A 25,145-nucleotide genomic window follows, 5' to 3' on the forward strand; every position below is an offset into this window, starting at 1 on the left:
TGAGTTTGGGTCATAGCTACGAACCATACGGCACAATGAATGAGTGTATGTAAGAAAGAGGCTTTTATTTTGTAGAGTCCCTTTAGTCTTATTTCGAAAGTCTATCATGGATGTGTGTCAAGGGAAGGTTCATGCCCAGCAGTGATATAGAATCCATTTCCAAATATGAAATCACTGGTTTTCCATGTTATTGGGTGAATAGATGCTGTATTAGAGCGTAAATGGGAGACTTTTATTGTGAAATTCGCTCTGGGGTATGTTTTGAAAAGGTCCCTAGAGTCTAATAGAAACAAGCTGGTAGAGTTTGGGTTATAATGCTGGGCCTTTTGCATCAATTAATACACGAGTAAAATATGGAGGCTTTTATTTTGAAGAGTCACTGGAGTCTTATTTTGAAAGTCTAGCAGGGTTGTGTGTTGAGAAAAGGGTCAGACCCAGCAGTGATACTTGATGACTTTCTAATCGTTAAATTACTCTTTTCCCCTGTTATTAGGGCAGTAGATAAAGTGGCAATGGGAGGCTTTTATTTTGAAATTTGCTGTGGGATGTGTTTTTAAAAACCCCTAGAGTCTCATTTTTTTTAAAAAGTGGTTGAGTTTGGGTCATAATGTTGAGCCATATCCTGAGAAAAAAATATGAGTTTAATGTAGGAGCTTTTATTTTGAAGGGTCCCCGGAGTCTTATTTTGAAAGTCTATCAGGGTTGCGTGTGAAGGGAAGGGTCATGGCCAGTAGTCATATTGTATCCACTTCCTAATGTTAAATCAGTGTTGTCTCCCTCCATTAGATTAAAATGTGCTGTTTAAAGTGGTGGAGGTAAAATCTCTTTGAAGCACGATTACCTTGACAACGCTTAACGAGCCTGTCAGTGACAGAGAGACATGCGCTTCACTTTCGTTCCTTTCCTCTCAGGCTTTTTTGAATGGGAATTTCAGCTCCGAACAAACAAGTGCTGAAGACAAACCGTAAATGGTATCTAAAAAATTCTTTCAGTCTAAGCGAGAGCTATCCTTTGTCTCCAATTGGGGTAACTTTCATGGCTGTAGCTCATTCACAGCCTTAATGGGAAGGAGGAATAAAAAGGTTTGAGAAATCCTGCTGGTCTCATTGAATAACATGCAGCACAATGGTAGAGCAGAACTCTCAAAAGCAAAACTTTCCCTCCGAACAAACGAGCGGTGAGCCAAAACCGTATTAGGTATTCAAAAAATTCTTTCACCGTGAGCGTCAGCCATCTTTGGACTACAACTGGTGTAACTTTCATATTTCTACAATATTTTGTCTAGGCGTGGTGACGATGTAAAAAAGTGTATAATTGTCAAAATCTTGATTTTGGGGTTCAGACAGATTTGTTACCCCCGAACAAACCTTTTCCCTAGCTAAACGATAAAAGATATCGACACACTTCCTTCAATGTGAGTGCTAGGAAGGTCTGAGGAACAACTTCCACAAGGCTCGTGTTGCTACGTCAAACGGATCCCGAATGGGAGCGATACGAAAAAGTCTGTTTTTTTGAATTTTCAGTTCGGATTTTCAGAGAGCTCTCATTGGATTTCTATTGGAGAAGTGTGGACTTCTTCGTGGTCTGGGCCAAACTGTCGGAAAACCGTAAATGCCACACAGATGAGGGTTACATTTCCTGAATCCTGACAAAAATCCCTACGTTTTGATGTATAATTTATTTCAATTGAGTTAAAAATGAGTGACTGAGAAGAATTTGTTCGGAAAAACCAGAATAGCTCAAAAGCTAGAGCACGCACTCTAACAGTTGAAGAATTCCGTCCATAGACTTCCATTATAAATCTTAAAATCTTAAAATTTTCTTTTAAAGTTTGAAGCTTCACTGAAGCAAAACTGTAAAAGTTAGCAGAAAGCCGAGTTAAACGGTAATAGCAGAAAGATACGGAAACATTTTAAAAGTTGAATGGTGTTTCTAGCTGAAAGTATGCTAAAGTAGTTAAAGGTCAAAGATGATGAAGGTTTAGCTGAATTATGCTGAAATCTAAGAATTCTACATGCATTTCAATGGGACAAAGAAAACGCAGAAAAAGCTGAATATCGCGAAAACTACAAAAAATATCTTTACCAAAAGACATAGCAGAATTCTCCCGAACAAGCTGAACGTTTTGATACCAAAATTGTTGAAATCAGTTGAAAACTGCGGGACTAGTTAGAGTCAGAAAAATTAAAAGTGAAAAACAATAAGTGGGAATGCATACGCATTCCCACTTGATAAACCTGCAAAGACTTGATAGGGGTAGAAATAGCTGGCCTGCAGGTTCTTTAATACCTGGTTTTTGGAGGAGGACCTGATTTCATTTGATGCAACACCAAATAAAGTCATGATTGCCTGCTTTGTTAATACTTATAAGGACATGTTACAACAGAAAAACATGATTGGTTGTTGTTCATTATCCTTTCCTCACAGTCCCTCTGAGTTCCTCTTAGTCTTTGTGGTAAATGAGATGCATTTTAAGTGGTTTTTGGGTTGTTGTTTTTTTTTTTCCGTGTTGCCTTGCCACATTATATCAAATGAAGTGAAGTGGAAGCTGGTCCTTTTCTACTCTCATCACATTTTTCTCTCACAGTCTGACATTGAGGGTGCCATCTTTCACTGCAGCACGGCCTCAGACACAGCATCACACCCCTATGTTTGGACGGGCTGTACCAAAACTGAATTTCACTTTTGGGAACTATAAAGTATGTTTTTGAAAAAAATACATTATTGACATACTTTTTTTTTAGTTTTAGGTCACTTTGTATCACTTTAATTATATCTGTTAGTTTAATACAAGAATAATGAGAACTATACCTTTTTTATACAGTTCTAAAAATCTAATTTTATTTAGAGGTTAATTCCAAAGGATGTTTAATGATAACCTCTCCAAAACATTCCCTCTTACAGCAATGCTGTAGCTTATTTATTTGTATCTTTAAGGATTTTGTTCTGTAGAACCCATTTTAGGCTAGTTTTATCCACTGTACAGCTTTAATGTTATGTACAAGCTGGAGAGACTCACACACAAAAGAAAAATGACATTAGAGAAATGTATTGATGAATCTGACAGTTCTTTGGCGCTCAGACCCAGGCAGAAGGCACTGAAGCTGTGAAAGCGATGAGCTTGGATGAGCATTGTGAGATTAGGATTAGATATGTCTCCCCCCGAGATCTGAACAGTGGTAGTGCAGTGGAGGCCAGAGGACAAAGAAGTCAGATGGAGCTTGTTGAGATCATGATGAGGAAATGGGGTGGAAGATTAGTTGAAGACCAGGGCAGTCTCCAACCTGAGAGCCTTAAGCAGAACCTTACAGAATGGTTGGCTGAAGAACAATGCTAGAGCAGAGGTATGTGGTGAGGTGACTGAATGCTGAATGCATCTAAACTTCATTTCATATATTTGTAATTGTGCTCTTACTGACTCAAAACATACATGTTTGGTGTGTTTTGTGAATCTTTGTGAATAAAAAGTTGTGTTTTGTGAATGTTCTCATAAGATGCTCAATCATCACAATGCTAATGTAACTAATAAAATATGTTTTTTTGTTTCATTCTGAGTTAAAACATTATTTTACTTTGAGATCAACAAAGTACTTTGGAATTTAATTGAATCACTCAGAATTGTGCATTGAGCATTTAGTGATGCAGACACATTTGCTTTAAAGGGGGGTTTGCTGTTTCTGTCAAACCAATGTTTTCATGCCTCAAGCCTTCAGTGAAGCAGATGCAGGTGGGATTAAATGTTCATATGAATAAGATCCACACCAGGATCTAGATTCTAAAATAAAAGATTTCCCCTCCATTTGTTTTGTCACTTTATGTTGCTCAAGCATTTTATTGTTTATCTAACTTTTCACTATTATTTTATTCTTATAAATTTTTCTAAGGTCCATATGACCATTTTTTCTATAATCTTTTTGCTGTTGTAAACACCAGAATTTCCCCATTGTGGGACAATAAATCTTTATCTATAATAATTTATTCAATAAAATTTATAATTAATTTAGACAGAAGAAAACTGCTTTTAGGGAGTTGAGTAACAACAGCTTTGTGAAACTAATCACAGTATTACTACTTTCTGTTGCTAAAGCGATTCATTGGAACCTTAAAAATGTACAACATAAATCAAATGAAATCTAGAAAACCACTATAAGAACGCAGACCTCTGCTAAGAGGCAAATTTTGCCCACAACTGTGACTTATACCTATAGCTAAAACTTGCACATGATCTGGATCATTACCTTGACAAGAGGAACACCTTTGATAAAAAAAAAAGAAAACCCATAAAATCTGTTAATATGTTTTTAGTTGATTCTGCTAACAAACCAACAACGTTTTCTTTCCTGTGTTTTTATCTTTAAGAAAATACTCCAACTTTTTGAGTCTGATGCTGAGGCCGTCAATAGACAGACAGACTCTCCTAACAGTATAACCCTCCTTGATGGTGGTAAAAAGATTCCTTTCTTATTTGCTACAATAACCCCGTCAGGCAACTGACTAAGCTGCTGCAGGGGCGGCTCTATCGTTTGGAGGGCAACAGCCACCAATTGGGAACCCCTGGCTTGTTTCCTTCAGCCTTCTATAAAAGCAGAGCAGTGCTGTGTTGCAACAGGGGAGAAAGTCTGGGCTTATCCCTCCTCTTGCTTGGCTTCCTTGGGTTTTGGTCTTACCAATTTGACTATTCTTTATTTACTTTCTTTATTTAAATTTCTTGTTTTACAGTCTTTAAAAAATATATTGCAAATCACTTCATTGTGTAATTTTCCCGTGTTTTCTGTCACAATCCCACTTGCTTTTATAAAACTATACTTTCTTTTTCTCCAGATAAAGAGGTGACAATTAAACACCTGCCTCAATTAGCAAATAAATAGTTTGTTTATATATTTAATTTACTCCTTAAGAGTCAAATCTACTATAAATACTGCTAATCTAAACGGATTGCATACATGTGTAGTAAAGAATGCAGTAAAAAAGTAAGTAGAGCTAAACATGAAGGACTAGAGGAATTTTGGATGTAACTCTGTCCCCTTAAGTAGTCAATACAGTCAATAAAAAACATTGGTTACAGAATCAATTTCTCTAATCCTTATATTATTATTTGAAAACAACCTAAAAATAAAGATGAAAGGCCTAAAAGCTGTTAACATTGGATTGTCATAACTACTGATGTAGTTAACTCCAATGATTTTGGTCATTATCAAAGTAAAAAAAGAAAATAACTTGATATCAACTCTTAAATTAAAATTTATATTGTCGTTCTATTGAACCACAAGACTTTATTTGTACCGGAAATTAAGATTGCTGGTAAATAGGGTCTAATCATTATTGTTCCATGACTGTATACCTGTGGAGACTAGGTTGGTGTGTGAAACACTCCAACCTGGTGATATTCAGCTAACAGAACCCTCCTTTCAGCCAAACCAACAAAGTAAAGATTGCTTTAACATGAATTCTAAACCCATCCACTTGATCTGAAATCTTCCAGAGAGCACACACAATCCTGTTTTTATCTACTGCTAAGCGCCATCTACTGGATATTTAAGGCAATATCCTGTAGATGACCTAGATGGCCAGTCTTTCAAATATTCATTTAGTATAATCTTGCTGAAATGCAGTCCCTAACAAGATCAAGCATACTTTTCAGATCACAACATCATTTCTGTTAAACATTTTCAACTAAAGTTTCCTCAGAATCCTTTGATACTTTAGTGCCTTGCAAAAGCAATCACCCCTCGGTTGTTATATTCTAACCTGTAATTTAAATGTTTTTAAATTTGTTTAAAATGATGGCTCTGTACAAAATATATTTCTATATCTTTTTCATCTTTTTGGTTCATTGCATGTAATCACTGCAAGAGGATACATCTATGGGGCTGCAATAGAAGTCAGAATAACTTTTCAGACATTTTTAAACACAGGTTCTATTAAAGCAGACAAAGCAACTCTGCTGTTAAATTAACCAGAACTTCTATTTAATCCTCAGTATTTATGGTCGGATATGTTTGTGGAGAATCATAGATTAAAGAAATAACATTAATAATAACATATTAATGAATGTCCCTCTAGATGCTTCTCATACCAATCAAATGGTTTCAGATATTTCCCATCTAATCTGGCTTTTTAACAGCCTTGAAGGTTTTTATTTGTTACCCCAAATTAAGCAGATCAAAAATGAAACAAACTCTAGAGCAGGGCTCACCGACGTAGTGCCTGAGGGCACATAGGGGCCCTTAAGGACCCAATGTGATGCCCTCATTTATAGAGCAATTGAAAATGACGTCTAAAATGAAATTAGAAATTTAAAGAAACAATAAAAATATCTTTATAATGTACAAAGTTTAGGTGAACGCTGACCCTTGCATTTAATGGGTCAATTTCAATCTGTAAATCTATCAGTGTATTCATTGGGTTGGGTTGAGGGCAGAACGTCCATCACCAGCGGACATCTCTCCACCTCAGCGTTGATCTCAGTGCTGATGCCGGTGCTGTTAGTGCTGTGGCTGTCTCTGCTGAGCCTGCCTGCTCTTTATGTGGGACATAGTATCGGTTAGCTGTCCCTGTTGATATAGGAACCTGCTATCGGCTGCCAGAAAAAGAGGCACACATCCTGTCAGGTCTGTTTCATTTAATTTAATTCTATTCAGTTTATTTATATAGCGCCAATCCACAGCACATGTCATCTCAAGGCACTTTAAAGTTCACCAGATCATATAGTCAAGTTGATTCAAAGTTTTCTATCTAAGGAAAACCAGTTGATTGCATTGACTCATTGACTCGAAGGCAATCCCTCACACTAAGCATGCTTGTAGTGACAGTGGAGAGGAAAAATTCCCTTTTAACAGGAAGAAGCCTCCAGCAGAACCAGGCTCAGTTTGAGCGGCCATCTTCTGAGGCCGACTGGGGTTCAAGGAGACGGAAGCAGAGATACGAAAAGCAACTGTAAAAGGCAGCCCCATCCAGGAAACACAGAGCCAGGCAGACGAGCTCTGAGCATGGTCCCATGTCAGAGGATGAAGAGAGCACATCCAGCCAGTCGCGGTCAGAGAAACAGGACTACACTGGAAAAACAGGTCGATCTCCAACATCTATAAACAAGGGTGTTGATGGCAGCTTTAGAGATAAAACATTAACCAGACCATTTTTCTGCAGGGATAAGAGTTTGAGCTACTGGACATAATTATTTATAACAACAACTTAAAGCATGGGTTTTCTTTGTCATTCTGCAGCCCTTATCTGGACACAGACACAACATGAAAGTAGTGTTTGCTTTAAAATAAGCAAAAAAAAAAACCAGTGTGTCCTTGAAATTCCCACTGACCCCCTGAATAGGTCAGGCCACATTCAACCCCTACACTCCATTTACTTCTCAGAATCAGACACTTTGATTTTTGGTCTGGGGCAGTGGTGGTTCTAGACAATATTCACAGGGAGTTAGGGAGGGGGTTTAGTTTTTTCATAGGGGCAAAGAACAAAATAATGAAAAACAAGAAAAGAACAGAGCAAGATCACATATTTTAGTTCATTAAGTGAGACATAAACTTGTAACTTCTGTATATATTCCATTGTTATAAGGAACAAGTCAGTCACGGCCATGTCAGTCATCATATAAAACCGATTTATATGTCAATGTCAACTTTATTTCTATAGCACATTTAAAAACAGCTACATCTGCCCAAAGTATTGTACAACAAACATAAAATGCAACAAATGAGTAAAAAGTTAATTACAAGTTACACTAACATAAAAAATAAGATAATTATAATAATACAAATAATAAAACACATGAGACCTGCTTAGCTTCTTTTAAAGGCAAAAGCAAAAAGGTGAGTTTTCAACAACAACTTAAAAACATGAATAGACTGGGCCATTTTAACATTTTTAATGGAAGGGAGTCTTGGAGCTTATTACATCGGCTGTTTAATTAATTCATTCACAATTAAACATAATCACACATATTTTATCATGATTATAATTATTGTTACAATGATTGTTTAAAATTTATAATACATGTAGAATTTCTACATTTTTTCATTTTATGATTTTTTTAAGATATATTTCCTATCAAATTCTTCTTCTTTACATAGCTTCATGTGATTCAGATTTTAATATTTTATGTGTAGAAAATCTTTTAAAAACTTTTAAGAATAAAATGAATGAATAAATTAAAGTAAAATGATAAAAGGCTCCAGAAAAGGACAATTTCGAGCTACTTTTATAATAAAAAAAAAATAAAATAAATCGTTTTTTTCCTTGAGTGTAACACTGGAATAATACTGTTTTCCTGTCAGGTGTTCTTTCTAGGAACATGCAGTAGAACCTGCTTGTTACTCAGCTGTTATAACCGCATAGAACTTGGGTGAGCCGCGCAGGTAGAAATGCTGCTACTGTCTCTTTAAGAAGGTGAGCTCTATAGGTGTGGTTTATTGATGACGGTGTTTTCGGACCTGTGCGCTCTTGTCAACAAAGCAGGTCGGTGAAATGTGCAGAGGTGGCCCATCATGTCAGATCGGTGACATTTTATTTTGTCCTTAAAGGCATCATCGCTGCCATAGACAGGTGCAAACAGGCGGACTAGTCAGACTTGTTAAAGGTTTTTATTTTTCCCAGACTTTCTGAGGGCTATGTCGGATAAGTAACATGAACACAGTCGCTCCTTTACCGCTAATATTACTTATTTTATCCGCAGAAGGTGAGTTGTGATGTATAGAGATTATTATTTTTTTTCCAGGTGAGATGAAAATAACCTTTCTTCTTTTTAAAGCGGCAGTTTCGGGCAACGACACCGAAACCGTGCTGTCAGCCACACCTGGTGGCTCGGTGATACTTGATTGCGCCGGCCAGAGAGCAGCGCGTGTCTGGACGTCATGGATGAAAGATGGAAACATCATAACCTCAAAGGGAGGCCCTTTCACGGACACTGATCCTGCAGACCAGAGGTTCACCTTGGAGCCGAACGGCAGTCTGAGCATCTCTCCGGTTATTACTGAGGATTCAGGCTCCTTCTTGTGCAGCTCCGGATTATCAGACAACATAACCGTTATTGAGCGAGTCCAGCTTCAGGTTATACGTAAGTAGAAGAGCAGGACCTCCAGATTGGGTCCAGATTAATGGGATTATGGTCCTGGGCGTTGGTTACCTGCAGTCACTGAGGCAGATTTTCAACCAAACTGGTTTTTCCACATAACCACCCGCCTGCTCCCATGAATGAGCTGTGCTTTCCTAGATAAAACACTCAGTCCCTTTTATATTTTAAATCCTGTTTGGATTGTGGTTATGACCAATCAGATTTCCATAGCCTAGTTCTATAAACCCTAAATCCTGATGGGTGTCTGGTTACCAAACACTAATGTCCAAACTCAGTCTTAAAGGGCCAGTCAACTAACATACATTTTTCAGATGTTTATCTCATTCAGCTCAACTTAAACTAGTGCATGGGTGTAGCAGGTTTCTGTAAAACTTGGAGCTGTAATGTTGAAGTAGGAAGACCCTTACAACATGCAGATTTTGGCTTTTGAAGAATATATAGCATTTTTTAATGATTTTGATTCTTTTTTCGGCTGTTATCACCAAACGATCCCCATTCCATTTCCGTCCGTTTCAATTTACATGTTTTCAAAACAAAAACAACGCTTTGTTGGGCTACTGTAAAAAAAATCTCGAACTCAACATTATTCCTGTCAATTTTTAATTGAAAAAGCTTCTTGGATGGGAAACGAAATGTCTTAAAACTTGGAAACAACGTCCAGTGAAATGTTTTTAATTTTCTTTTTTGGAATTATCAGAAGTGCAGAAAAATAATGAGTTGAGCATTTATAATAGTATTATAATATAGAAAAGATTTCTCATCCAACAGAAACAGATTATCTAAAACATCAAATCATGAAACAATTTGAAACTACAACTAAAGGCTGAGTGAAATCAGCCTTTCAAAGCTACAATACCTCAACAGCATAAGAAAACCGCATTTATTTATTTTATTTTACAATTTTGTAAACAACAGCGGCTGATTAAACTAAATGTCTCAACCTTGTATAATTTTACGACTTTTTATTTAACCAAGAAATGATCCGAAAGGCCTGGGAAATGATCAGATCCGCTTATGTGGCTGCAATGCGCGGCGCGCTCCCGACACAGGTGGAACAGATTTTCACATGGGAACAGAATTTCGTACAACACCGGAAAAGGATCTCTGTTGAAGCAAAAACATAAAAAATAAAGTCGAGTAATGCCCATGCTTCTGTGAGTTGTTTAGCGGATAGCTGAGCATGAATCAATAATTTTATTTGATACAATTTCGGCCGGAGATAGCACAAAATGTACGGAGCTAGCCAGAATGACCTCCGTTTAAAACAACTTCCGGTGTAATGACGGTCCTTCCTGTTTCACTGAAACACCTTCCGTTTCAACTGAAATCCGCTAATAGCTTTTCAGTAGTGTGTATGAGAGCTTTCTAGTAGCGTGTATGAGAGCCTTCTAGTAGTGTATATGAGAGCTTTCTAGTAGCATGTATGAGAGCTTTCTAGTAGCGTGTATGAGAGCGTTCTAGTAGTGTATATGAGCGTTCTAGCAGTGTATATGAGAGCTTTCTAGTAGTGTATATGAGAGCTTTCTAATAGTGTATATGAGAGCGTTCTAATAGTGTATATGAGAGCATTCTAGTAGTGTATATGAGAGCTTTCTAATAGTGTATATGAGAGCGTTCTAATAGTGTATATGAGAGCGTTCTAATAGTGTATATGAGAGCGTTCTAGTAGTGTATATGAGAGCTTTCTAATAGTGTATATGAGAGCTTTCTAATAGTGTATATGAGAGCGTTCTAGTAGTGTATATGAGAGCGTTCTAGTAGTGTATATGAGAGCTTTTTAATAGTGTATATGAAAGCTTTCTAGTAGTGTTTATGAAAGGTAAAGCTTTTCACCAGTTTATATGAACAGTTCTCACTACTTTGTATGAGAGCTTTTGAGTAGATTATATAAGAGGTAAATGTTTTCACTAGTTTATGTGAGAGCTTTTTACTAGTGTTTGTGTGAGGTTTTCAGTATATTATATGGAAGAGTGTAATTTAATATGTGTATATGCAAGTTAATTCTGATTTATGTCCCTGGGGGCACCTCATATAAGGTGGCTGCATGTTGGAGTAGCTCTGCTAGACTGATATTCTTTAGTTCCTCAATTTTTCAATAATGTTTATTTTTCCTGATGTTTTCTGACTCTGTTATTGAATTCTGTGAAACTGGAGGGATTTTCACTGATATTTTTGTCTTTTTTGGATACTTTTTATGACGTGTAACCACAGTAACCATAGAATTTTAATATGTTTACATCTATTAGCAGCTCATTAACATCTCTAAAACTGAAATAATACTTCAAATTCTTCCGCAAGAAGCTAAGTTTGAAAGGAGGTACCGTGGATGCATACCAAAAGCAAGGAAGCAAGAGAGGAAGAAGACATTTAAACCATCTCTTCAATCAATCATCATGAGCAATTTGAGATCTTTAGGAAACAAGTTAGAATAACTCCAGCCCACGCAAGGACCCAGCCAGTATACTGGTAATGCAGCATTATGCGTTTTATTGAAACTTGGCTGCAGGATCACATCTCAGAATCCCGTGTCTCTCTGTCAGGCTTTCTGACCAAACAAGCAAGAATTTAAAGAAGACTTAAAAATTCAAAGGAGGTGGGTTGGCAGCGTTTGTGAACAATAGATGGTGTCATCCAGGATATGGGACTGTAAAGATTCATCACTGCAGCCAAGATATTAGACTGTTTGCAGTTGGTTTACATTCCACCTGCTGCTGTTGCCAACAATGCATGTGATGAAATCATCACACAACAGCCAAATGCATTTGTGGCAATAACTGTTGATTTCATTCACACCTCACTCTCTGCCACACTGCCAACGATCCAACAGTTTTTCAAGAACTCCTAATTCTCCAAAGTAAGACCTCCTCTTGGGAAATCAGATCACAATCTTGTTTTTCTTCGCATATAAGCCACTTTATAAGAGACAACCTGTATTAAAAAGAACTGATAGAAAATGGTTACAGGAAGCTGGAGAAACCCTGCAAGGTTGTTTTAAGGCTACAGATTGGGATGCACTGTGTCAGCCACATGGAGAGGACATCAGTGTGACTGACTACATAAACTTCTGTGTAGATAACAGCATCCCTCCCAGAACAATGAAATGCATCCCAAATAATAAACCATGGATCACAAGTGTTCTAAGGCATACAGGAAGGCTGGAAAACAAACCCCAGCAGAACAATATCAGAGATGAGTGGTCAGGGAAGAAGAAGCAGAGGATGATCACACAGGGGGAAGTCTGGACAGAGGCAATAAACTGATAAATTCTTTAACAAATTCAGTTCAGGAACAAGCTCAGCAGCTTTCTCTCCTGCCCACAGCCACATGGACACCCTACCCTGCTCTGCCATTGCCCCTCCTGCTTCTATAAGTGTGTTATCAGCCAAATCAGAAGACACTGTTGCTCCCTCCACCTTTCACCTGTTTGTCTCTAGAAGTCTTTATGGGAGAAGAAGTGGAGGTGGTGCTGGAGTATATATAATTTGGTGTTCAACTGGACAGCAAACTATACTGGTGACAGAACCATGCAGTCGTCTATAAGAAGGGACAGAGCAGACTGGACGTACTAAGGAAGCATACAGTAGGTCCTTCAGCTTTTGCAACAAGATGCTACATATCTTCTATAAGTCAGTTTTTGAAAGTCTGATCTCTCTTCCATCATCTGCTGGAGTAAAAAGCTCAGTAAGCCCATGAAGAAGGCCGGCTCTGCTCTAGGAACTCCTCAGGAATCCCTGGAGATAATTTCACAAAGGAGAATTCTTCATAAAGTGAAGAATCTTATGGACAACAGTGAGCATCCTCTTCAGAAGGTTTTTAAACAACAGTGTCTTCAGTAAGAGGCTTCTCCAGATCTGGTCCAAGACAGACTGATACAAAAGATCCTTCCAGCCTACAGCTATTAATACCAACAACACCTGGATGATAAAAAAAAAATATGAGTTACTACAACAATAATTAATCATTCATCTTTGAATTGAACTGAATTAACTATACATTATGTTACACTTTTTTATCAATGAGTTAAAACTTATATTTTATATTATATTTCCATATTAAGTTTCCCATTGAGTTTTGGATTTTCATGCTCATTAATTTTCACCATTTAATGTCTGCATCACTAACCTCTCTCAGAAAGCTAACCAACACTGGAGATGGTTGTTTTCATCTTTTACATTGTGGAGTTTTTTCCAGATTTTTCAAAAACGTGTGCATATCCGATCCAGATGCACAAAGTGAAAATTAGATAATAATTAATAAAAACTAGATTAGCAATCAATGCATTTCATGAGAGACACAGAAATGCTTCCTTAAAGCTCACTGGAAAGCATTATTTTTTATGCAGCAACAACAGACCTTTAAAGCTTATTATAATTCTGTAAACTACCAATACTAGCAGCTTCGAATGTTGGTATTATTAGCTATAAATTAAATTTTCTGATAATTATATAAGATGCTGATGTTGGAATCTGCAGCTGTTCAGAAGCTCTCCTTTGGGCTTTCTCTTTGCTCCTATTGTTGGCCAATCCAATGAAATTATTTCTTTTAGAATTTTGACAAAGATAACGTCCAAATACAACTGTATATTGTTTTTATCTTAAAAAAAGATACAAAATGAACAGTGCTATGTTAATTTAACACGACTGACTTACTTTGAGATTATTGATGGTTGTGACACGCTGAACTTTTTTATTTCAGTTGGACCAAACAACGTATCTGCAACCATCTTCCCAGCTGTTAAGCTCCTCAACGGGACACTTGTCACTCAGAGAGGAAGCAGCATCTACTTTAAATGCCTCTCCTTGTCCTACCCGTCTCAGCAGCTAAACCTGACCTTCAGTGGAGCTTCAGCCAATAACATAAGTCTGGCTTCCACCGTACTTCCAGTCCTGGAGCACTCCATACAGAACATAGAGCCTGAGTCTCAAGGAGTTTATACCTGCACTGCCCTCAACACCTTCTCTAAGCGCAGGGTTGATAACAGGACTGAGCTGCTGATTTACTGTAAGTGGCTGGAGTAGAAAAGTCTGCTCTGGCTGGAGCTCTGATGCCAGGATTTTTTTGCACATTAAATGAGGAATTAGAGAAAATTGTGTCTTTGTGAAAAAGTTTAACATTTTTCGAATATCTGCTGGGAGATTGCTGGTTCATTCCTTGATTTTTGGAGCATCTTTCTGTCTCGATGTCTTATAGACCAGGAGTCAGTGACTTTATCATCGGAAAATTACCTTTTCTGTTAAGTACTAAAGTAGAAATATGTGAAGTCAGAAAACATCTAAAGAAAAATGGAAATGTTTAAGAAAACCTGATGAATCTTTTTTTTTCTTACACAGCTGCTCATTTAGCTCCTTCCATCCTCTTATCAGCTCTGCCCCCCTAACAGAAATGCATCCCCACATCAAGAAGCAGCCACCACCTTGTCTCATCTTGGGGACAGTGTCTCCTATAGTGCAGTAGTAGCTTTGTATTTAAGCCTAAACTTTTCTTTAGGAATAATTTGGTGATGGTTTCATAGATTCTCTTCTTAGCAGTTGATCTCTGCAGTTTCACCAAGGAATTGCAGTTGTCCACATTCTCTCCATTTTCAGAAACCTCTCCATATCTTTATCCCTGAGTTTTCTGCTGTGTCTTGTCATATTTTTTAAATTACACTTGATTGCAGTAAAAAATAAAATTTTTCTTCACCACTGAGTTGTTCAATACGTTACTTTTTTCCCCCTTAAAAGCTCAAGGAAAGGTAGCTAGGAACAGGTCTCATTATCATTTAGGTTTCATAAATCTGACTATGCGTCAATATAACAAAGGATAATTATTTTCCATGAAATTAATTAAATTAGTACTTTTGCTGTAGTTTATCATGTTTTTCTCACTGTTTATGTTTTGGATAGATGTACCGAGCACACACCCGGACTGTATGGTCGTCCAAACACAAGACACCTCAAGCGTCCAGCTGAACTGCTCCTGGTTTGGTGCGTATCCGACGCCGAGGTTGCGCTGGGAAGAGGACGGCGACTTCCAGGTCACAGAAAGTCTCGTTGTGACGCTGAACAGCTCCAAGCTGTCTGATGGGCAGAAGATGACGTGCACGGCCCAGCATGAACTGCTCACAAAAGAAAAGGCGAGATCCTGTTCCATTATCCTCAGTAAGTCTCAATTTATTGTTTTCTTTTTAAATTTCATACCCAGAAGAATATGATTTTTATTGATTTTAAAATAACCAAAATGCTCTTTTTAAATTTGGTAAATATTGTAAATGTATGCTTTAGTTGAAGTTTTTAAAATCAAATTTAAAAAGCAGAAAATAAAAGCAGGAATAAATAATAAAGTGGTGGAAGAGACATTTTACCACAGTAGTTGTTTCTTTAGGTACATTTCTGGATATTTATAGACACATTTAGCAAAAAGAAGATGTCAAATTTGAATTTATATGTAGCAATGAGTGAGACAAAAATCTGGTTTCTCAGCTGTTTATACTTAATTTAACTCTTCATTATCCACAATGCATTCTGTAGACTAATGATGATGCTGAATTAGTTTTCACAACAATTTATATTAAATAGTCTTTTTTTTTTCATCACACCATGATTTTTACACGTAGCCCATCGGTATTTTTACTTACTGACTGAATTCCCACTCAGTCAGAACTTTTTCTTTATACATTTACTAGTGTCACAAATAATGGATTCTATCCCTTTGTCCAACTCTATACTTGCCGATATGTTGGTTGTGCACATCTAAGTTCATCTAAGTTTGTGTTTCATCTAAGTTCTGTGCTTATAGTGAAGCCCTTAGATGTTGGATTCTCGTTCTTGGTTATGCATTGCTAGGGAAGCTGGCGGCTCAGAATGCTGTTTCCTAGCATATTAAATCAGCTAGAAATTAGCTGATTACATCTTCCAGCAGGTTTTGGCAATGGCCTTCACTGCTTAAGGGACCAAAAACTGGTTCACCAAGAAAGACATCTCTTCCATAGTCAGCCTGCTCACTTAAACTAAAAACAGCAGTGTAAACACAACTCATGTACGGGAAGCTCTGGGTCAGTTTTAAATACTGTATCTGACTTTTAAATAGCCTAAATAGCTTACAGATTATCTGGCAGCTATAAATGTTAGTTATTAAATATCAGGTTCAGCACAGAAGTCATTGACTCCATATTTAACTGAACAGTCTCTCCTCTGCTTTACCTGACTAAACACCGTGTTGGAAAACATGAAAGAAGCTTATCAGGCCTGGAGACCCCAGGTTTAGTTTAAGAGGAACAGTTGATAAGAATAAAAGGTGGACTTCCCACTTTTAGCTGTAATCAAATGTACTCACAGACTGAAATTACCTGTACGTATAGGGAGATATATTTTTGTGGTGCACTCAGATAGAGTTCAAACCAAATTTTATATAAAAAAAAAAAAAACAACAACTTAAAAACCAGTCTGATTTTCTCATAAGTCATCTCCCAGCTTGGATTTCTGATTCAGAGTAATAACTTTTGCCTGAGTGGGATAACACTGCACAGTTTGCACAGTGATCTGTCGTGGCTCTCCCTTTCTAGGTGACAGGTCATCATTCATGGAATAACTGTGTTATCTTGTCTGAGAAACTGCAGGAAACTGATTTTGCTTAGTACAAAATTATAGACACAAATGCAGTTCTAACCACCTACTACATTTCATAGTGCAGAGTAACAGAGGGATTTTCAATAACAGTCATCGGGCCTCATGCAGCAACATTTTCGTATTCTTGTCTTGAAACTCTCTGACTTTTTCTCCTTACCGTAGGCTTATCAGATTAAACAAATGTTTTACCTTCAGTAAATGATCGTAAATGATCCTCGGAAACCAGAGTCAGTCCAGCTGTGCTGAGTCTGCGCGCCTGCGCTCATGGGAAAGGCAAATCTGCATATTACCTCCCCAATAATGTTAAAAAAGGCTATGACTTGTAACACTTGCCATTTAGAAAATTACATCAAAAATGAGGAAGAACAAGTCTACTGCTTTGGAAATTAAGTTTCTACTGAATGAGAGCTGAGCAGCAGAAATAAAGGACACGTAAAAGCAAAGCAGTGAATTGCACTGTTACAATTATTAGAGTCTCACCATTAGATGAGCTTTCCTGAGCTTTTGCTTTCCATCCATTTTGCTGTTCCAGATGTTATTTCATTATAGCTTCATCTCTGGCGGTTCTCTGTTTTGATGAAATGACCAAAAATGTAAACAGTGTCCATTGATACCGACATGCCAGCTGCAGGTACAGTGACCGATAGTTCTGTCCTCAGCAAATAAAATGTCCTTTCTAACTGCAGAGTTCATATAGCTAAATAAAACCAACAATTGCTTCTAAGTGAAACAAATTCACTTATTGACTCATTTAACTTAAAAACTAGCTGTGGATAACAGCTCACTGATTTTGCAAGACTCCTACATTGAGTCTAGCTCACTTGTAACAGATGATCAGAAATAAATCTCCTAAAATAAATCACCTAAATCACTTGAATGTAGGACACTTCTTGCATGAAACCATTTGTCCTCAATTTTTGTGATCTTTTACCTTTGCATGTTGGATTTGAACTTTTGCTCCTCATGTCAACAAACCCAGGAATGCATCTTAGGAATTATTGTAATGGTTGCTGGATTATTCTTGAGTCATGCAGTGACATAAAGATGCATTTTCTTCTTATCTGGAGTCCTCAGAACAATGAGGTCATGATGCAGAAGTGTGTCAAAAACTGCATGTTCCTTTTATCTCATCCGTATTCATTGATTGATCTGGACTGTGCAAATAATCCACAACCTATCTGTAGGACAGCTCGTCTCTCTTTCTTTTAAACAAGAATGAGTTAATCATTGTGGGATTGGTAAAGCTGCTTTAGTGAAACTACTTAGATTATCTGTCATAGTTTAACTACAGGATGTTTAAGGAATTGCCTTTTAACTGAAATACTTTTTAATGATTTCTGATAAAAGCATCAGGACTCTCTATTGATAGGTTGTTGGTACCTAAAAATATCTCAAATAGAAGGTCATAGTATATATTTTTTTGTTTTTCATAGTACATATGTATAATTTATTTTGTGGTGGTACTAAATTAGATGTGTAAAAGACTTATTTATTTGTATTGCAGTTAATCTTGACCAGAAATGTGAGAAAAATGTCACTTTTATTAAGGTGGGAATATTTGGAAAAATACCTCAGGTTCACTGTAAAGTATGGTGGAAGATCTGTGATGCTGTGGCCCTTCATTTCTAAAAAGCTCTGGTAACCTTATTAGAGCTCATGTAAATATTACATTTTTAAAAACAGACAGACAGAAGAAAAAAAACATAGATACTTTAGAAACGTAAGCGAGGAGCAGAAGAAACGAAACTAAGACTGGATGATTATAAGAAACCCCACAAAGAGAAATGTTCAAAGATTCCCTGTTTGTTTTAAATTTGGCAAAAATTACTTAAGCTGGTGCCATCAATGATTCCATAAACAATTATTCAGTCAATTAGGATTTCCCTCCATTGATTATATGCATGTTCTGTAACAATAATATTTTGTTGAGGCACAATATGTTCACCCCAGTTACAGAATATATTATGTATAATGCTATTGGGGATGTGTAATAGGAACCCTTGTTATTCCTTTAGGTTTTGATTCAGGAGAAAAGTCTAAAATGACTTTTGTTATGTTTCTAACTCTGCCTTCAGAGACTCCATACCCTGAGGGCCAACCATTGGTTACAGTTCTTCAGGGAACCAACATGACTCTGACCTGCACTGAGAACGTGTCCGTTCCGCCTGCCAACACCACCTGGAGGAAAGGCCAATCTCAAGACCTGATTGTTCCTGGATCCAAGTACATCCTGTCCTCTGAAGGCCCTGAGCTCAAACTGACCATCGTCAACATGAGCGAGGACGACGAGCGCTACTATTTCTGCCGCAGCGAGAACGCGCTCGGGGTCCAGGAGCTGGAGGTCTACATCACTGTGAAAAGTGAGATCTTTGTAAAACGTATTTTAATGTATCAGTCTGTGTAAGGCGTAGCAGTAGCAGACAGGAAGCAGAAAAGCTGGTGAGATTTAATCTAGAAGCTTGTGGAAACACTTTTTGACAGGAATGCTGATAGACCTGTTGCTCCACCCGTTGCACTCCCTTTTTTTTAACACTGTCTTCTGCTTTTCTCTTTTTTTTTCCCAGCATCATCCTCAGCATACACTGGAGCAGTGATCGGCGTGTTCATAGCTGCCCTGATTGTGGGCTCTGCTGTAGCTGTGGCTAAGGCACTTTACTCCAGGAGACACACCATCTGCCTGGGTAACGTTTGCTTTCCATAAGTCACAGCATTTACCAATATGGACGCTAGAAAAGCACATTTGCTGTTATTTAACACATTGGTCTATAATAACATTTTTTTTTAATTATCATTTCAGGAGGAGGCTTCATGTGAGTATTTCTCTTTTTATAAATAATCCTTTTTAATGTTAAAATGTGTATGCAGCTATAACAGACAATTCTGCTCATGGTTGGTTGTTCTAATCAGGAGTGGGCGTCCCGATTTACTTCATATTAGCTCCGTATAAATATTGAAAAATCAAATTACATTTTTTAATTTTATGGCAAAAAATTTGTAGTAATTAAAAAACAATAATAGTAATACAAAATTGCCAAAAGAAATCCCCAAAACTGCAAATACCCAAAAATAGGCACACTTCCTGAATTACTGTCAGCCCTGTTGTTGACATAAACATAAAAAATGGTTTATAAAACAAATTAAAAAATACTGGAATATTAATTAGCAAGCACACAAGTTGAAAGTGGAAAAAAATAAGTAAACTCTTTGGGCTTTAAGCATCAAATGATATGTTACTGTCCCATTCAGGACTATATGATGAGCTGGGACTATACGATGTACAATTCATTAGCATTCATAGTTTTGACAGCTAATGCTAATAGCATTCGCTATAAATTCATGCAATGAGATATTTGATGAAAGATGGACATTTTAAATCAGTTGGCTAAACGTACATAAATAGTTTTTTAGATATCTAACAAAAAAGATATGTTTAAATGCATGTAAATGTACCACCTGCCTGCTTTCCTTTAATGTTTGTTTTTTTCTATAAAGATCAGGAGGAGAAGCTTGATGAATGTCTGAAGCCTTTACTTTGAACTAGGCTTGTCCCGATCCGATCCACGTATCGGATCGGACGCCGATATTGGCAAAAAAATGCGTATCGGCAAAGCATGTAAAAATGACTGCCGATCCAGACTGCCGATCCAGCTTAAAAAAAAAAAAAATCCGGTCCGTATTTTACAGTTTCGCCGATTGAAACGGTCCATTCCACTATTTTGCACCAGTGTTCCTCGAATCCGGTCCGCATTTTCCAGAACACCTTCAACACACCCATAGGTCTTTTTGGGTCTGTCTCCCGGCCTAACCATTAAAACAGGTGAATTGGAAGATAGCGGGGAAAATGTCAGCCATGTGGGATTATTTTACCCTGCACGATGTGTAGATGGAGACTAGGTGTGGAGGAGGTTGGGGAGTATAAGGCATTTTTGTGTAATAGTTCACTATTATTTGCACTGATATTTTTTAAGCAGTGTCTTTCTTCAAGAGTAGAGTCCTGATTCTAAGTTAATAGACTATTTTCCACTCTTGTCTGTTTTGCATTTTTATTAAAACTTAGAGTAATACTTGCACCTTTAACTGTTTACGGTTTTACTGTTCACTGTGCAATATTAGATTGCTATTCATAATTTTGTCCAGTTTGTGTTAATCTCTTAATAAACAGGTAAGTTTGTTGTTACCAATCATTGTGTTTTATTCAATCTCACCTAATTCAGCTGGCTAGATGTTATCAAGAGTACTAAAACCCTTTTCAACATGAGTCTTACAACTAAGGCTAAATACTTTAACTTAAACCTAAATACATGCTCGGATAGGTTGGTATCGGCCAGTATCGGTATCGGATCGGAAGTCCAAAAACAATATCGGTATCGGATCGGAAGTGCAAAAACCTGGATCGGGACATCTCTACTTTGAACACATGCGTCTGTTGAATATGGATCAGATATGTTTGTGGATGTCCTAAATGACATCACATTATCGCTTTAAGTGGCAGCGAAGCACAGAGGTGGGAAAGGTTTGATAGGAGGATAGGTGTGCGAGTACAGCAACGATTATACAGCCCATTTCTCCTCTATTTAAAAGCTGTTGTTTGCATCGCTCATACAAGCTTACTTTCCGAAAATGATTTAGCATTTTTTTCCACCATGTCAGACTCACCATGAGAGTGTAGGATGGCCTTACGTAAAGATATCACCTTTACGTAAGTGGTGCAGGGGTTAAGTGAGTCATGGAGAGAAGATTTGGTCCTTGACAGGTTGGTCACAGGTTTGAGTTCCAGTCTGATGATCTTTGCAAAATGTCTTCCCTTCTCTCTACTGCTTTCAAAAATGTAAATAAAGGCCTCTAGGCCTTAATAATCTAAAATATCTGTGCTCATTTCAAAACATTTTAATGTTTTTCTTTATTTTATTTCAATGTCTATTTATGTGATTCTTTTGTGTTTCTTATTGGTTCAGTGCTGGGAGGTTAAGAGGTCCTTTTAGAACAGAGGTCAACACATGAGAGACTTGGATGAAAAAAGAAAAGGTTATCCAGCCATTCTCAACCCTTAGTCTGCAGAGATCCACTGATGGGAGGGGTTCTTATCTGCTTTTCTCAGACACCGACTTCCAGGATATGCAATAGAGATATTGCCAAACCCTTCTGCAAAAGGCAATTGCTTCTCAGAAACTCAATAACCACACATACTGTCTTATTCTAGATATAAGTGAATGATTCTGGTGACAAGTACGGATTTTTTTTCTGGAATGGATTTTTCTGAGGAAAGGATTACCTCAAATGAAAAAGTATTTTTAAAAACCCACAAAGTTTGATCTCATCCAAAGTAATCGATTGCCAAACTCTGTTGTTTGCCATCATTCTCCTGTATTTATCTTCAGTTCTTTAAGATCTGAATTCATCCCAGAAGCAGAATAATGTAAAACCTGGTTTGTTTGCATCTGAGTCTATTTCTGCGTCCTCCCTTTTGCTCAGGAATTCCTGCATACCTCGGTTAGTTGCCACCGACAACAGTTTTTTTTCTCTCAAAGGCACCCTTGTTTCAGCACCCTAATCCAAAAAACAAATCTCATTTGATCCTAACAGTAAATTCTTCATCAGGTTTATAACAATCATTATGCTTTTTAAATATATTTGTACTCCATTTGGAGTTTGAAAACAGATTTGAGGTAATCGCAGGACATATAGACGTTTGCTCTGAAGTCCTACTGTTCTCCTCTCTGCAGGCAAGCTGAGGACAGGGGAGACGTGCTGGATCTGGTGGACTCTGATGATGAGCAGATCATACATGACACTGTCCCCCAGCTGCCTCCTTTAGCCAACGGTCGCCACACAACACTTGTCCAGATACATCGGATCCCTTCCAGTAAGTCCTACTTTTCACCTTCTACTCATTCTGCTTATCTAATTTACATATTTTCAAGAAATCCAAAATCCTTTTTTTAAAGATTTTATCTATACATTTTTTTAAATTACATTTAGGACATTTAAGTTCAATACATTTCCTTATTTAGGCCAGGGTTTAAACAATTGATCAGATTAATTGTGATTAATTGATTATTGAAATAATCGTCAACTAATTTAGTAATTGATTAATCATTAACTGGAATGTAGAGACTCCAAAACATGCCTTTAGCTGACAGAGCAACCCACTTAGAGCAGTAATTTTACAAATATTGTACAAAAATATGTAAAAATTTTGCTTTCAATTTGCTCTATCCAGAACTCAAGTTTAAAAGTTTTTGTTTGACCTGGTTTAATTTAGTAAAAAGTCATCATTAAGGAACCTTTTGCTATCCAATTATTAATCAGTTATTTGAAAAAGATAATCAACAGATTAATCGATTTGCAAAAGAATTGTTAGTTGCAGCTCTAGTTAAGACTTTTTTTGTCTTTATGTTCCACAATTGAAACAGAGCGATGCTTAAGCTGGTTTTGTGTCAATTTTTATTTAAAGGTCTATTTTATACTTTTGTTAAAATTTGGGTTAATTTAAATTTCTTTTTTTTTTCTAACTTTACAGATTTTTTAAATAATTGTCACACCTTTTATCATTAAATTAAAAATTCATAATAACTAAGAGGGCTGTCATAGCTTGAAATCTGACAAAAATTTAGAAAATGAATTTGCATTTCACTAACTCAAAACATTGTTTCTAATTAATGAATCATACAAAATATTTATACACATTTTATTAGGCAAATCAAATAAATGAAGGTTATTTTTTCAAAATTCTGATTTTTGTCTTTTGGATAATAAATCAAGTATGACATCTAGAAACATTTTTCCGTCAAGCCTCTATAGGAACCCTATGTTTGAAGAATTCAGGTATTTGGGAGTATAACCTTTCCCTCTGCTGTTCAGGTGATGATCATGAGGAAATTGAGGCTGTTGAAGCAAAGCCACAGCTACCTGCACAGAAGGAAGAACCAACAGAGGAGCTGAAAGAAGAGAAAGAAGAGGAGAAAGAAGAGGCAGAGGATCTGGTATTATTTTAGGTTCAACACGTCAGGAGAGAAATGCATCATTTTTTGGAAAAGACATTTACTGTAACCTGAACTAGACTCAAAAATGTTTTTGCAATGTTGTACATTTTTGTAATTTTGTTTTTATGACCATTTTATTTGTACAGGATTTTGAATGAGTTACATTAAAGCTGAAAATATTTCTGTGGAAACTGTCTGCTTTGCCTTTGTTTGCACACTGCAGCTCCATACCAAACCTAAAGAAACAAACACGTCACTGTCAGGTTAGAGCTGTGAAACAAACGGACTCAGTCCCTTAATGTGATCAGAATCCAGGCCGGTTTCATGCGGCATCTGGACACTCGCTCTGAAGCTGAACGCTGAGCAGCTTGGACATGTTATCCAGAAACATGCTGAAATTTTAATTTTGCTTGATAAGAAATTTGAATCAGTTTTAACTAAAAACCAAAGATCATCTAAGATTTAGTTTTTCAACTCATGTATAGTTAAAAAAAACTGGCCCAAAGTTCACTAAATAAATCTATAAATATGAAAAAGGAGTCATAGAAACATCGTTAAATATTCTAATGGCTCTAAAGATGATTTTAAGGTTTTTATTTTGTAAAGCATAATTAATCGTACAATACAGTGAATAATTCCTTTATATATTGACTAAGCTCAAGAATTTATCTAATTCACACTAAGCACATTTACTTAGCCCATCAGTACATTTTATGCACATTAGACTTTTATGGGTAATCCAGAGCATAGATTAAAACCATAACGGTTACGTACAATGTGTTAGCAACGATGGATACCAAAAAGAGGAGAGCTGCTGGAAGAACGGAAAAAAACTTCCCAAAATAAACACGTTGTTTCAAAGAAGCAAAAAGGGAATGGTGGACGTTGCTGCAACAGTGAGAAAACATTGGGACCAGGAGATGAATGGAGACAGCGTGGGTGAGGAGGGGGGCTGTAAAGCTGAAGATAGCCAGATGGCTATCATGTGCTGTACTTCAAATGGGGCCCAGCCAGATAATGTTGCCTACGGACTATTGTCGTTTCATTACGCCATTGCGGCCTTACGTATATATATCACCAAAATGATTGACAATTAGGAAGACCACTTATTTTGATGATCCACTCGGAAAAAGAACATCCTCTACTATACCTTTAAGTAGCCTATGCAGGCTGACCTATAAATCGAAACCATTTATACCAGTTCTGTGGTAAATTATTGTGAGAACCTTTTGGAAAGGTACCCAGAGTTCATGTCAGTACAGTTTTCTCTTCACTAAGCCCACATTTTTGTATTAACCATGACATTTTTTATTGGCTTGATGTCATTTTTTTTTCTAAGGTTTTTGTTATCTGTAGTCTGTGTAACACAAGTCCATGTGCAATTTATTTAAAATTTTCCCTCATGCATTTAAAGCAACAAACCCTTATTGTGTGAAAGTGCATTAAGTCCACATGGGATCAAACGTGTCATAA

General features: G+C 37.0%; 1 protein-coding gene across 2 annotated transcripts; it reads left to right on the top strand.

Annotated features, from left to right (window-relative positions):
- Window positions 1–8,421: 8,421 nt before the first annotated feature.
- vsig10 (V-set and immunoglobulin domain containing 10) lies at window positions 8,422–23,863 on the top strand. 2 transcript variants are annotated; one of them, XM_038293507.1, is made up of 9 exons: window positions 8,422–8,686; window positions 8,759–9,064; window positions 13,778–14,083; window positions 14,968–15,222; window positions 18,765–19,049; window positions 19,254–19,370; window positions 19,487–19,499; window positions 22,413–22,552; window positions 23,551–23,863. In XM_038293507.1, the coding sequence occupies exons 1-9, from the start codon at window positions 8,635–8,637 to the stop codon at window positions 23,682–23,684; spliced, it is 1,608 nt and encodes a 535-aa protein (XP_038149435.1). In that variant the 5' UTR covers window positions 8,422–8,634; the 3' UTR covers window positions 23,685–23,863. The 2 variants fall into 2 exon arrangements, with proteins under 2 accessions (XP_038149435.1, XP_038149444.1); XM_038293516.1 differs by lacking the exon at window positions 13,778–14,083 and having other exon boundaries at window positions 8,423–8,686.
- The last annotated feature ends 1,282 nt before the right edge of the window (window positions 23,864–25,145 follow it).

The sequence above is a fragment of the Cyprinodon tularosa genome, unplaced genomic scaffold, assembly GCF_016077235.1.
Source record: "Cyprinodon tularosa strain WSP-4 unplaced genomic scaffold, ASM1607723v1 ctg109, whole genome shotgun sequence".
In the NCBI taxonomy this organism is placed as follows: Eukaryota; Metazoa; Chordata; class Actinopteri; order Cyprinodontiformes; family Cyprinodontidae; genus Cyprinodon; species Cyprinodon tularosa.

Bases quoted from the DNA above. Each gene is read 5' to 3' on its own strand.
- vsig10 (XM_038293507.1), top strand. From the start codon at position 8,635: ATGAACACAGTCGCTCCTTTACCGCTAATATTACTTATTTTATCCGCA. The intron at 8,687-8,758 runs GTGAGTTGTGAT...TTCTTTTTAAAG, and splicing joins ACTTATTTTATCCGCAGAAG to CGGCAGTTTCGGGCAACGAC. The intron at 19,050-19,253 runs GTGAGATCTTTG...TTTTTTTCCCAG, and splicing joins GGTCTACATCACTGTGAAAA to CATCATCCTCAGCATACACT.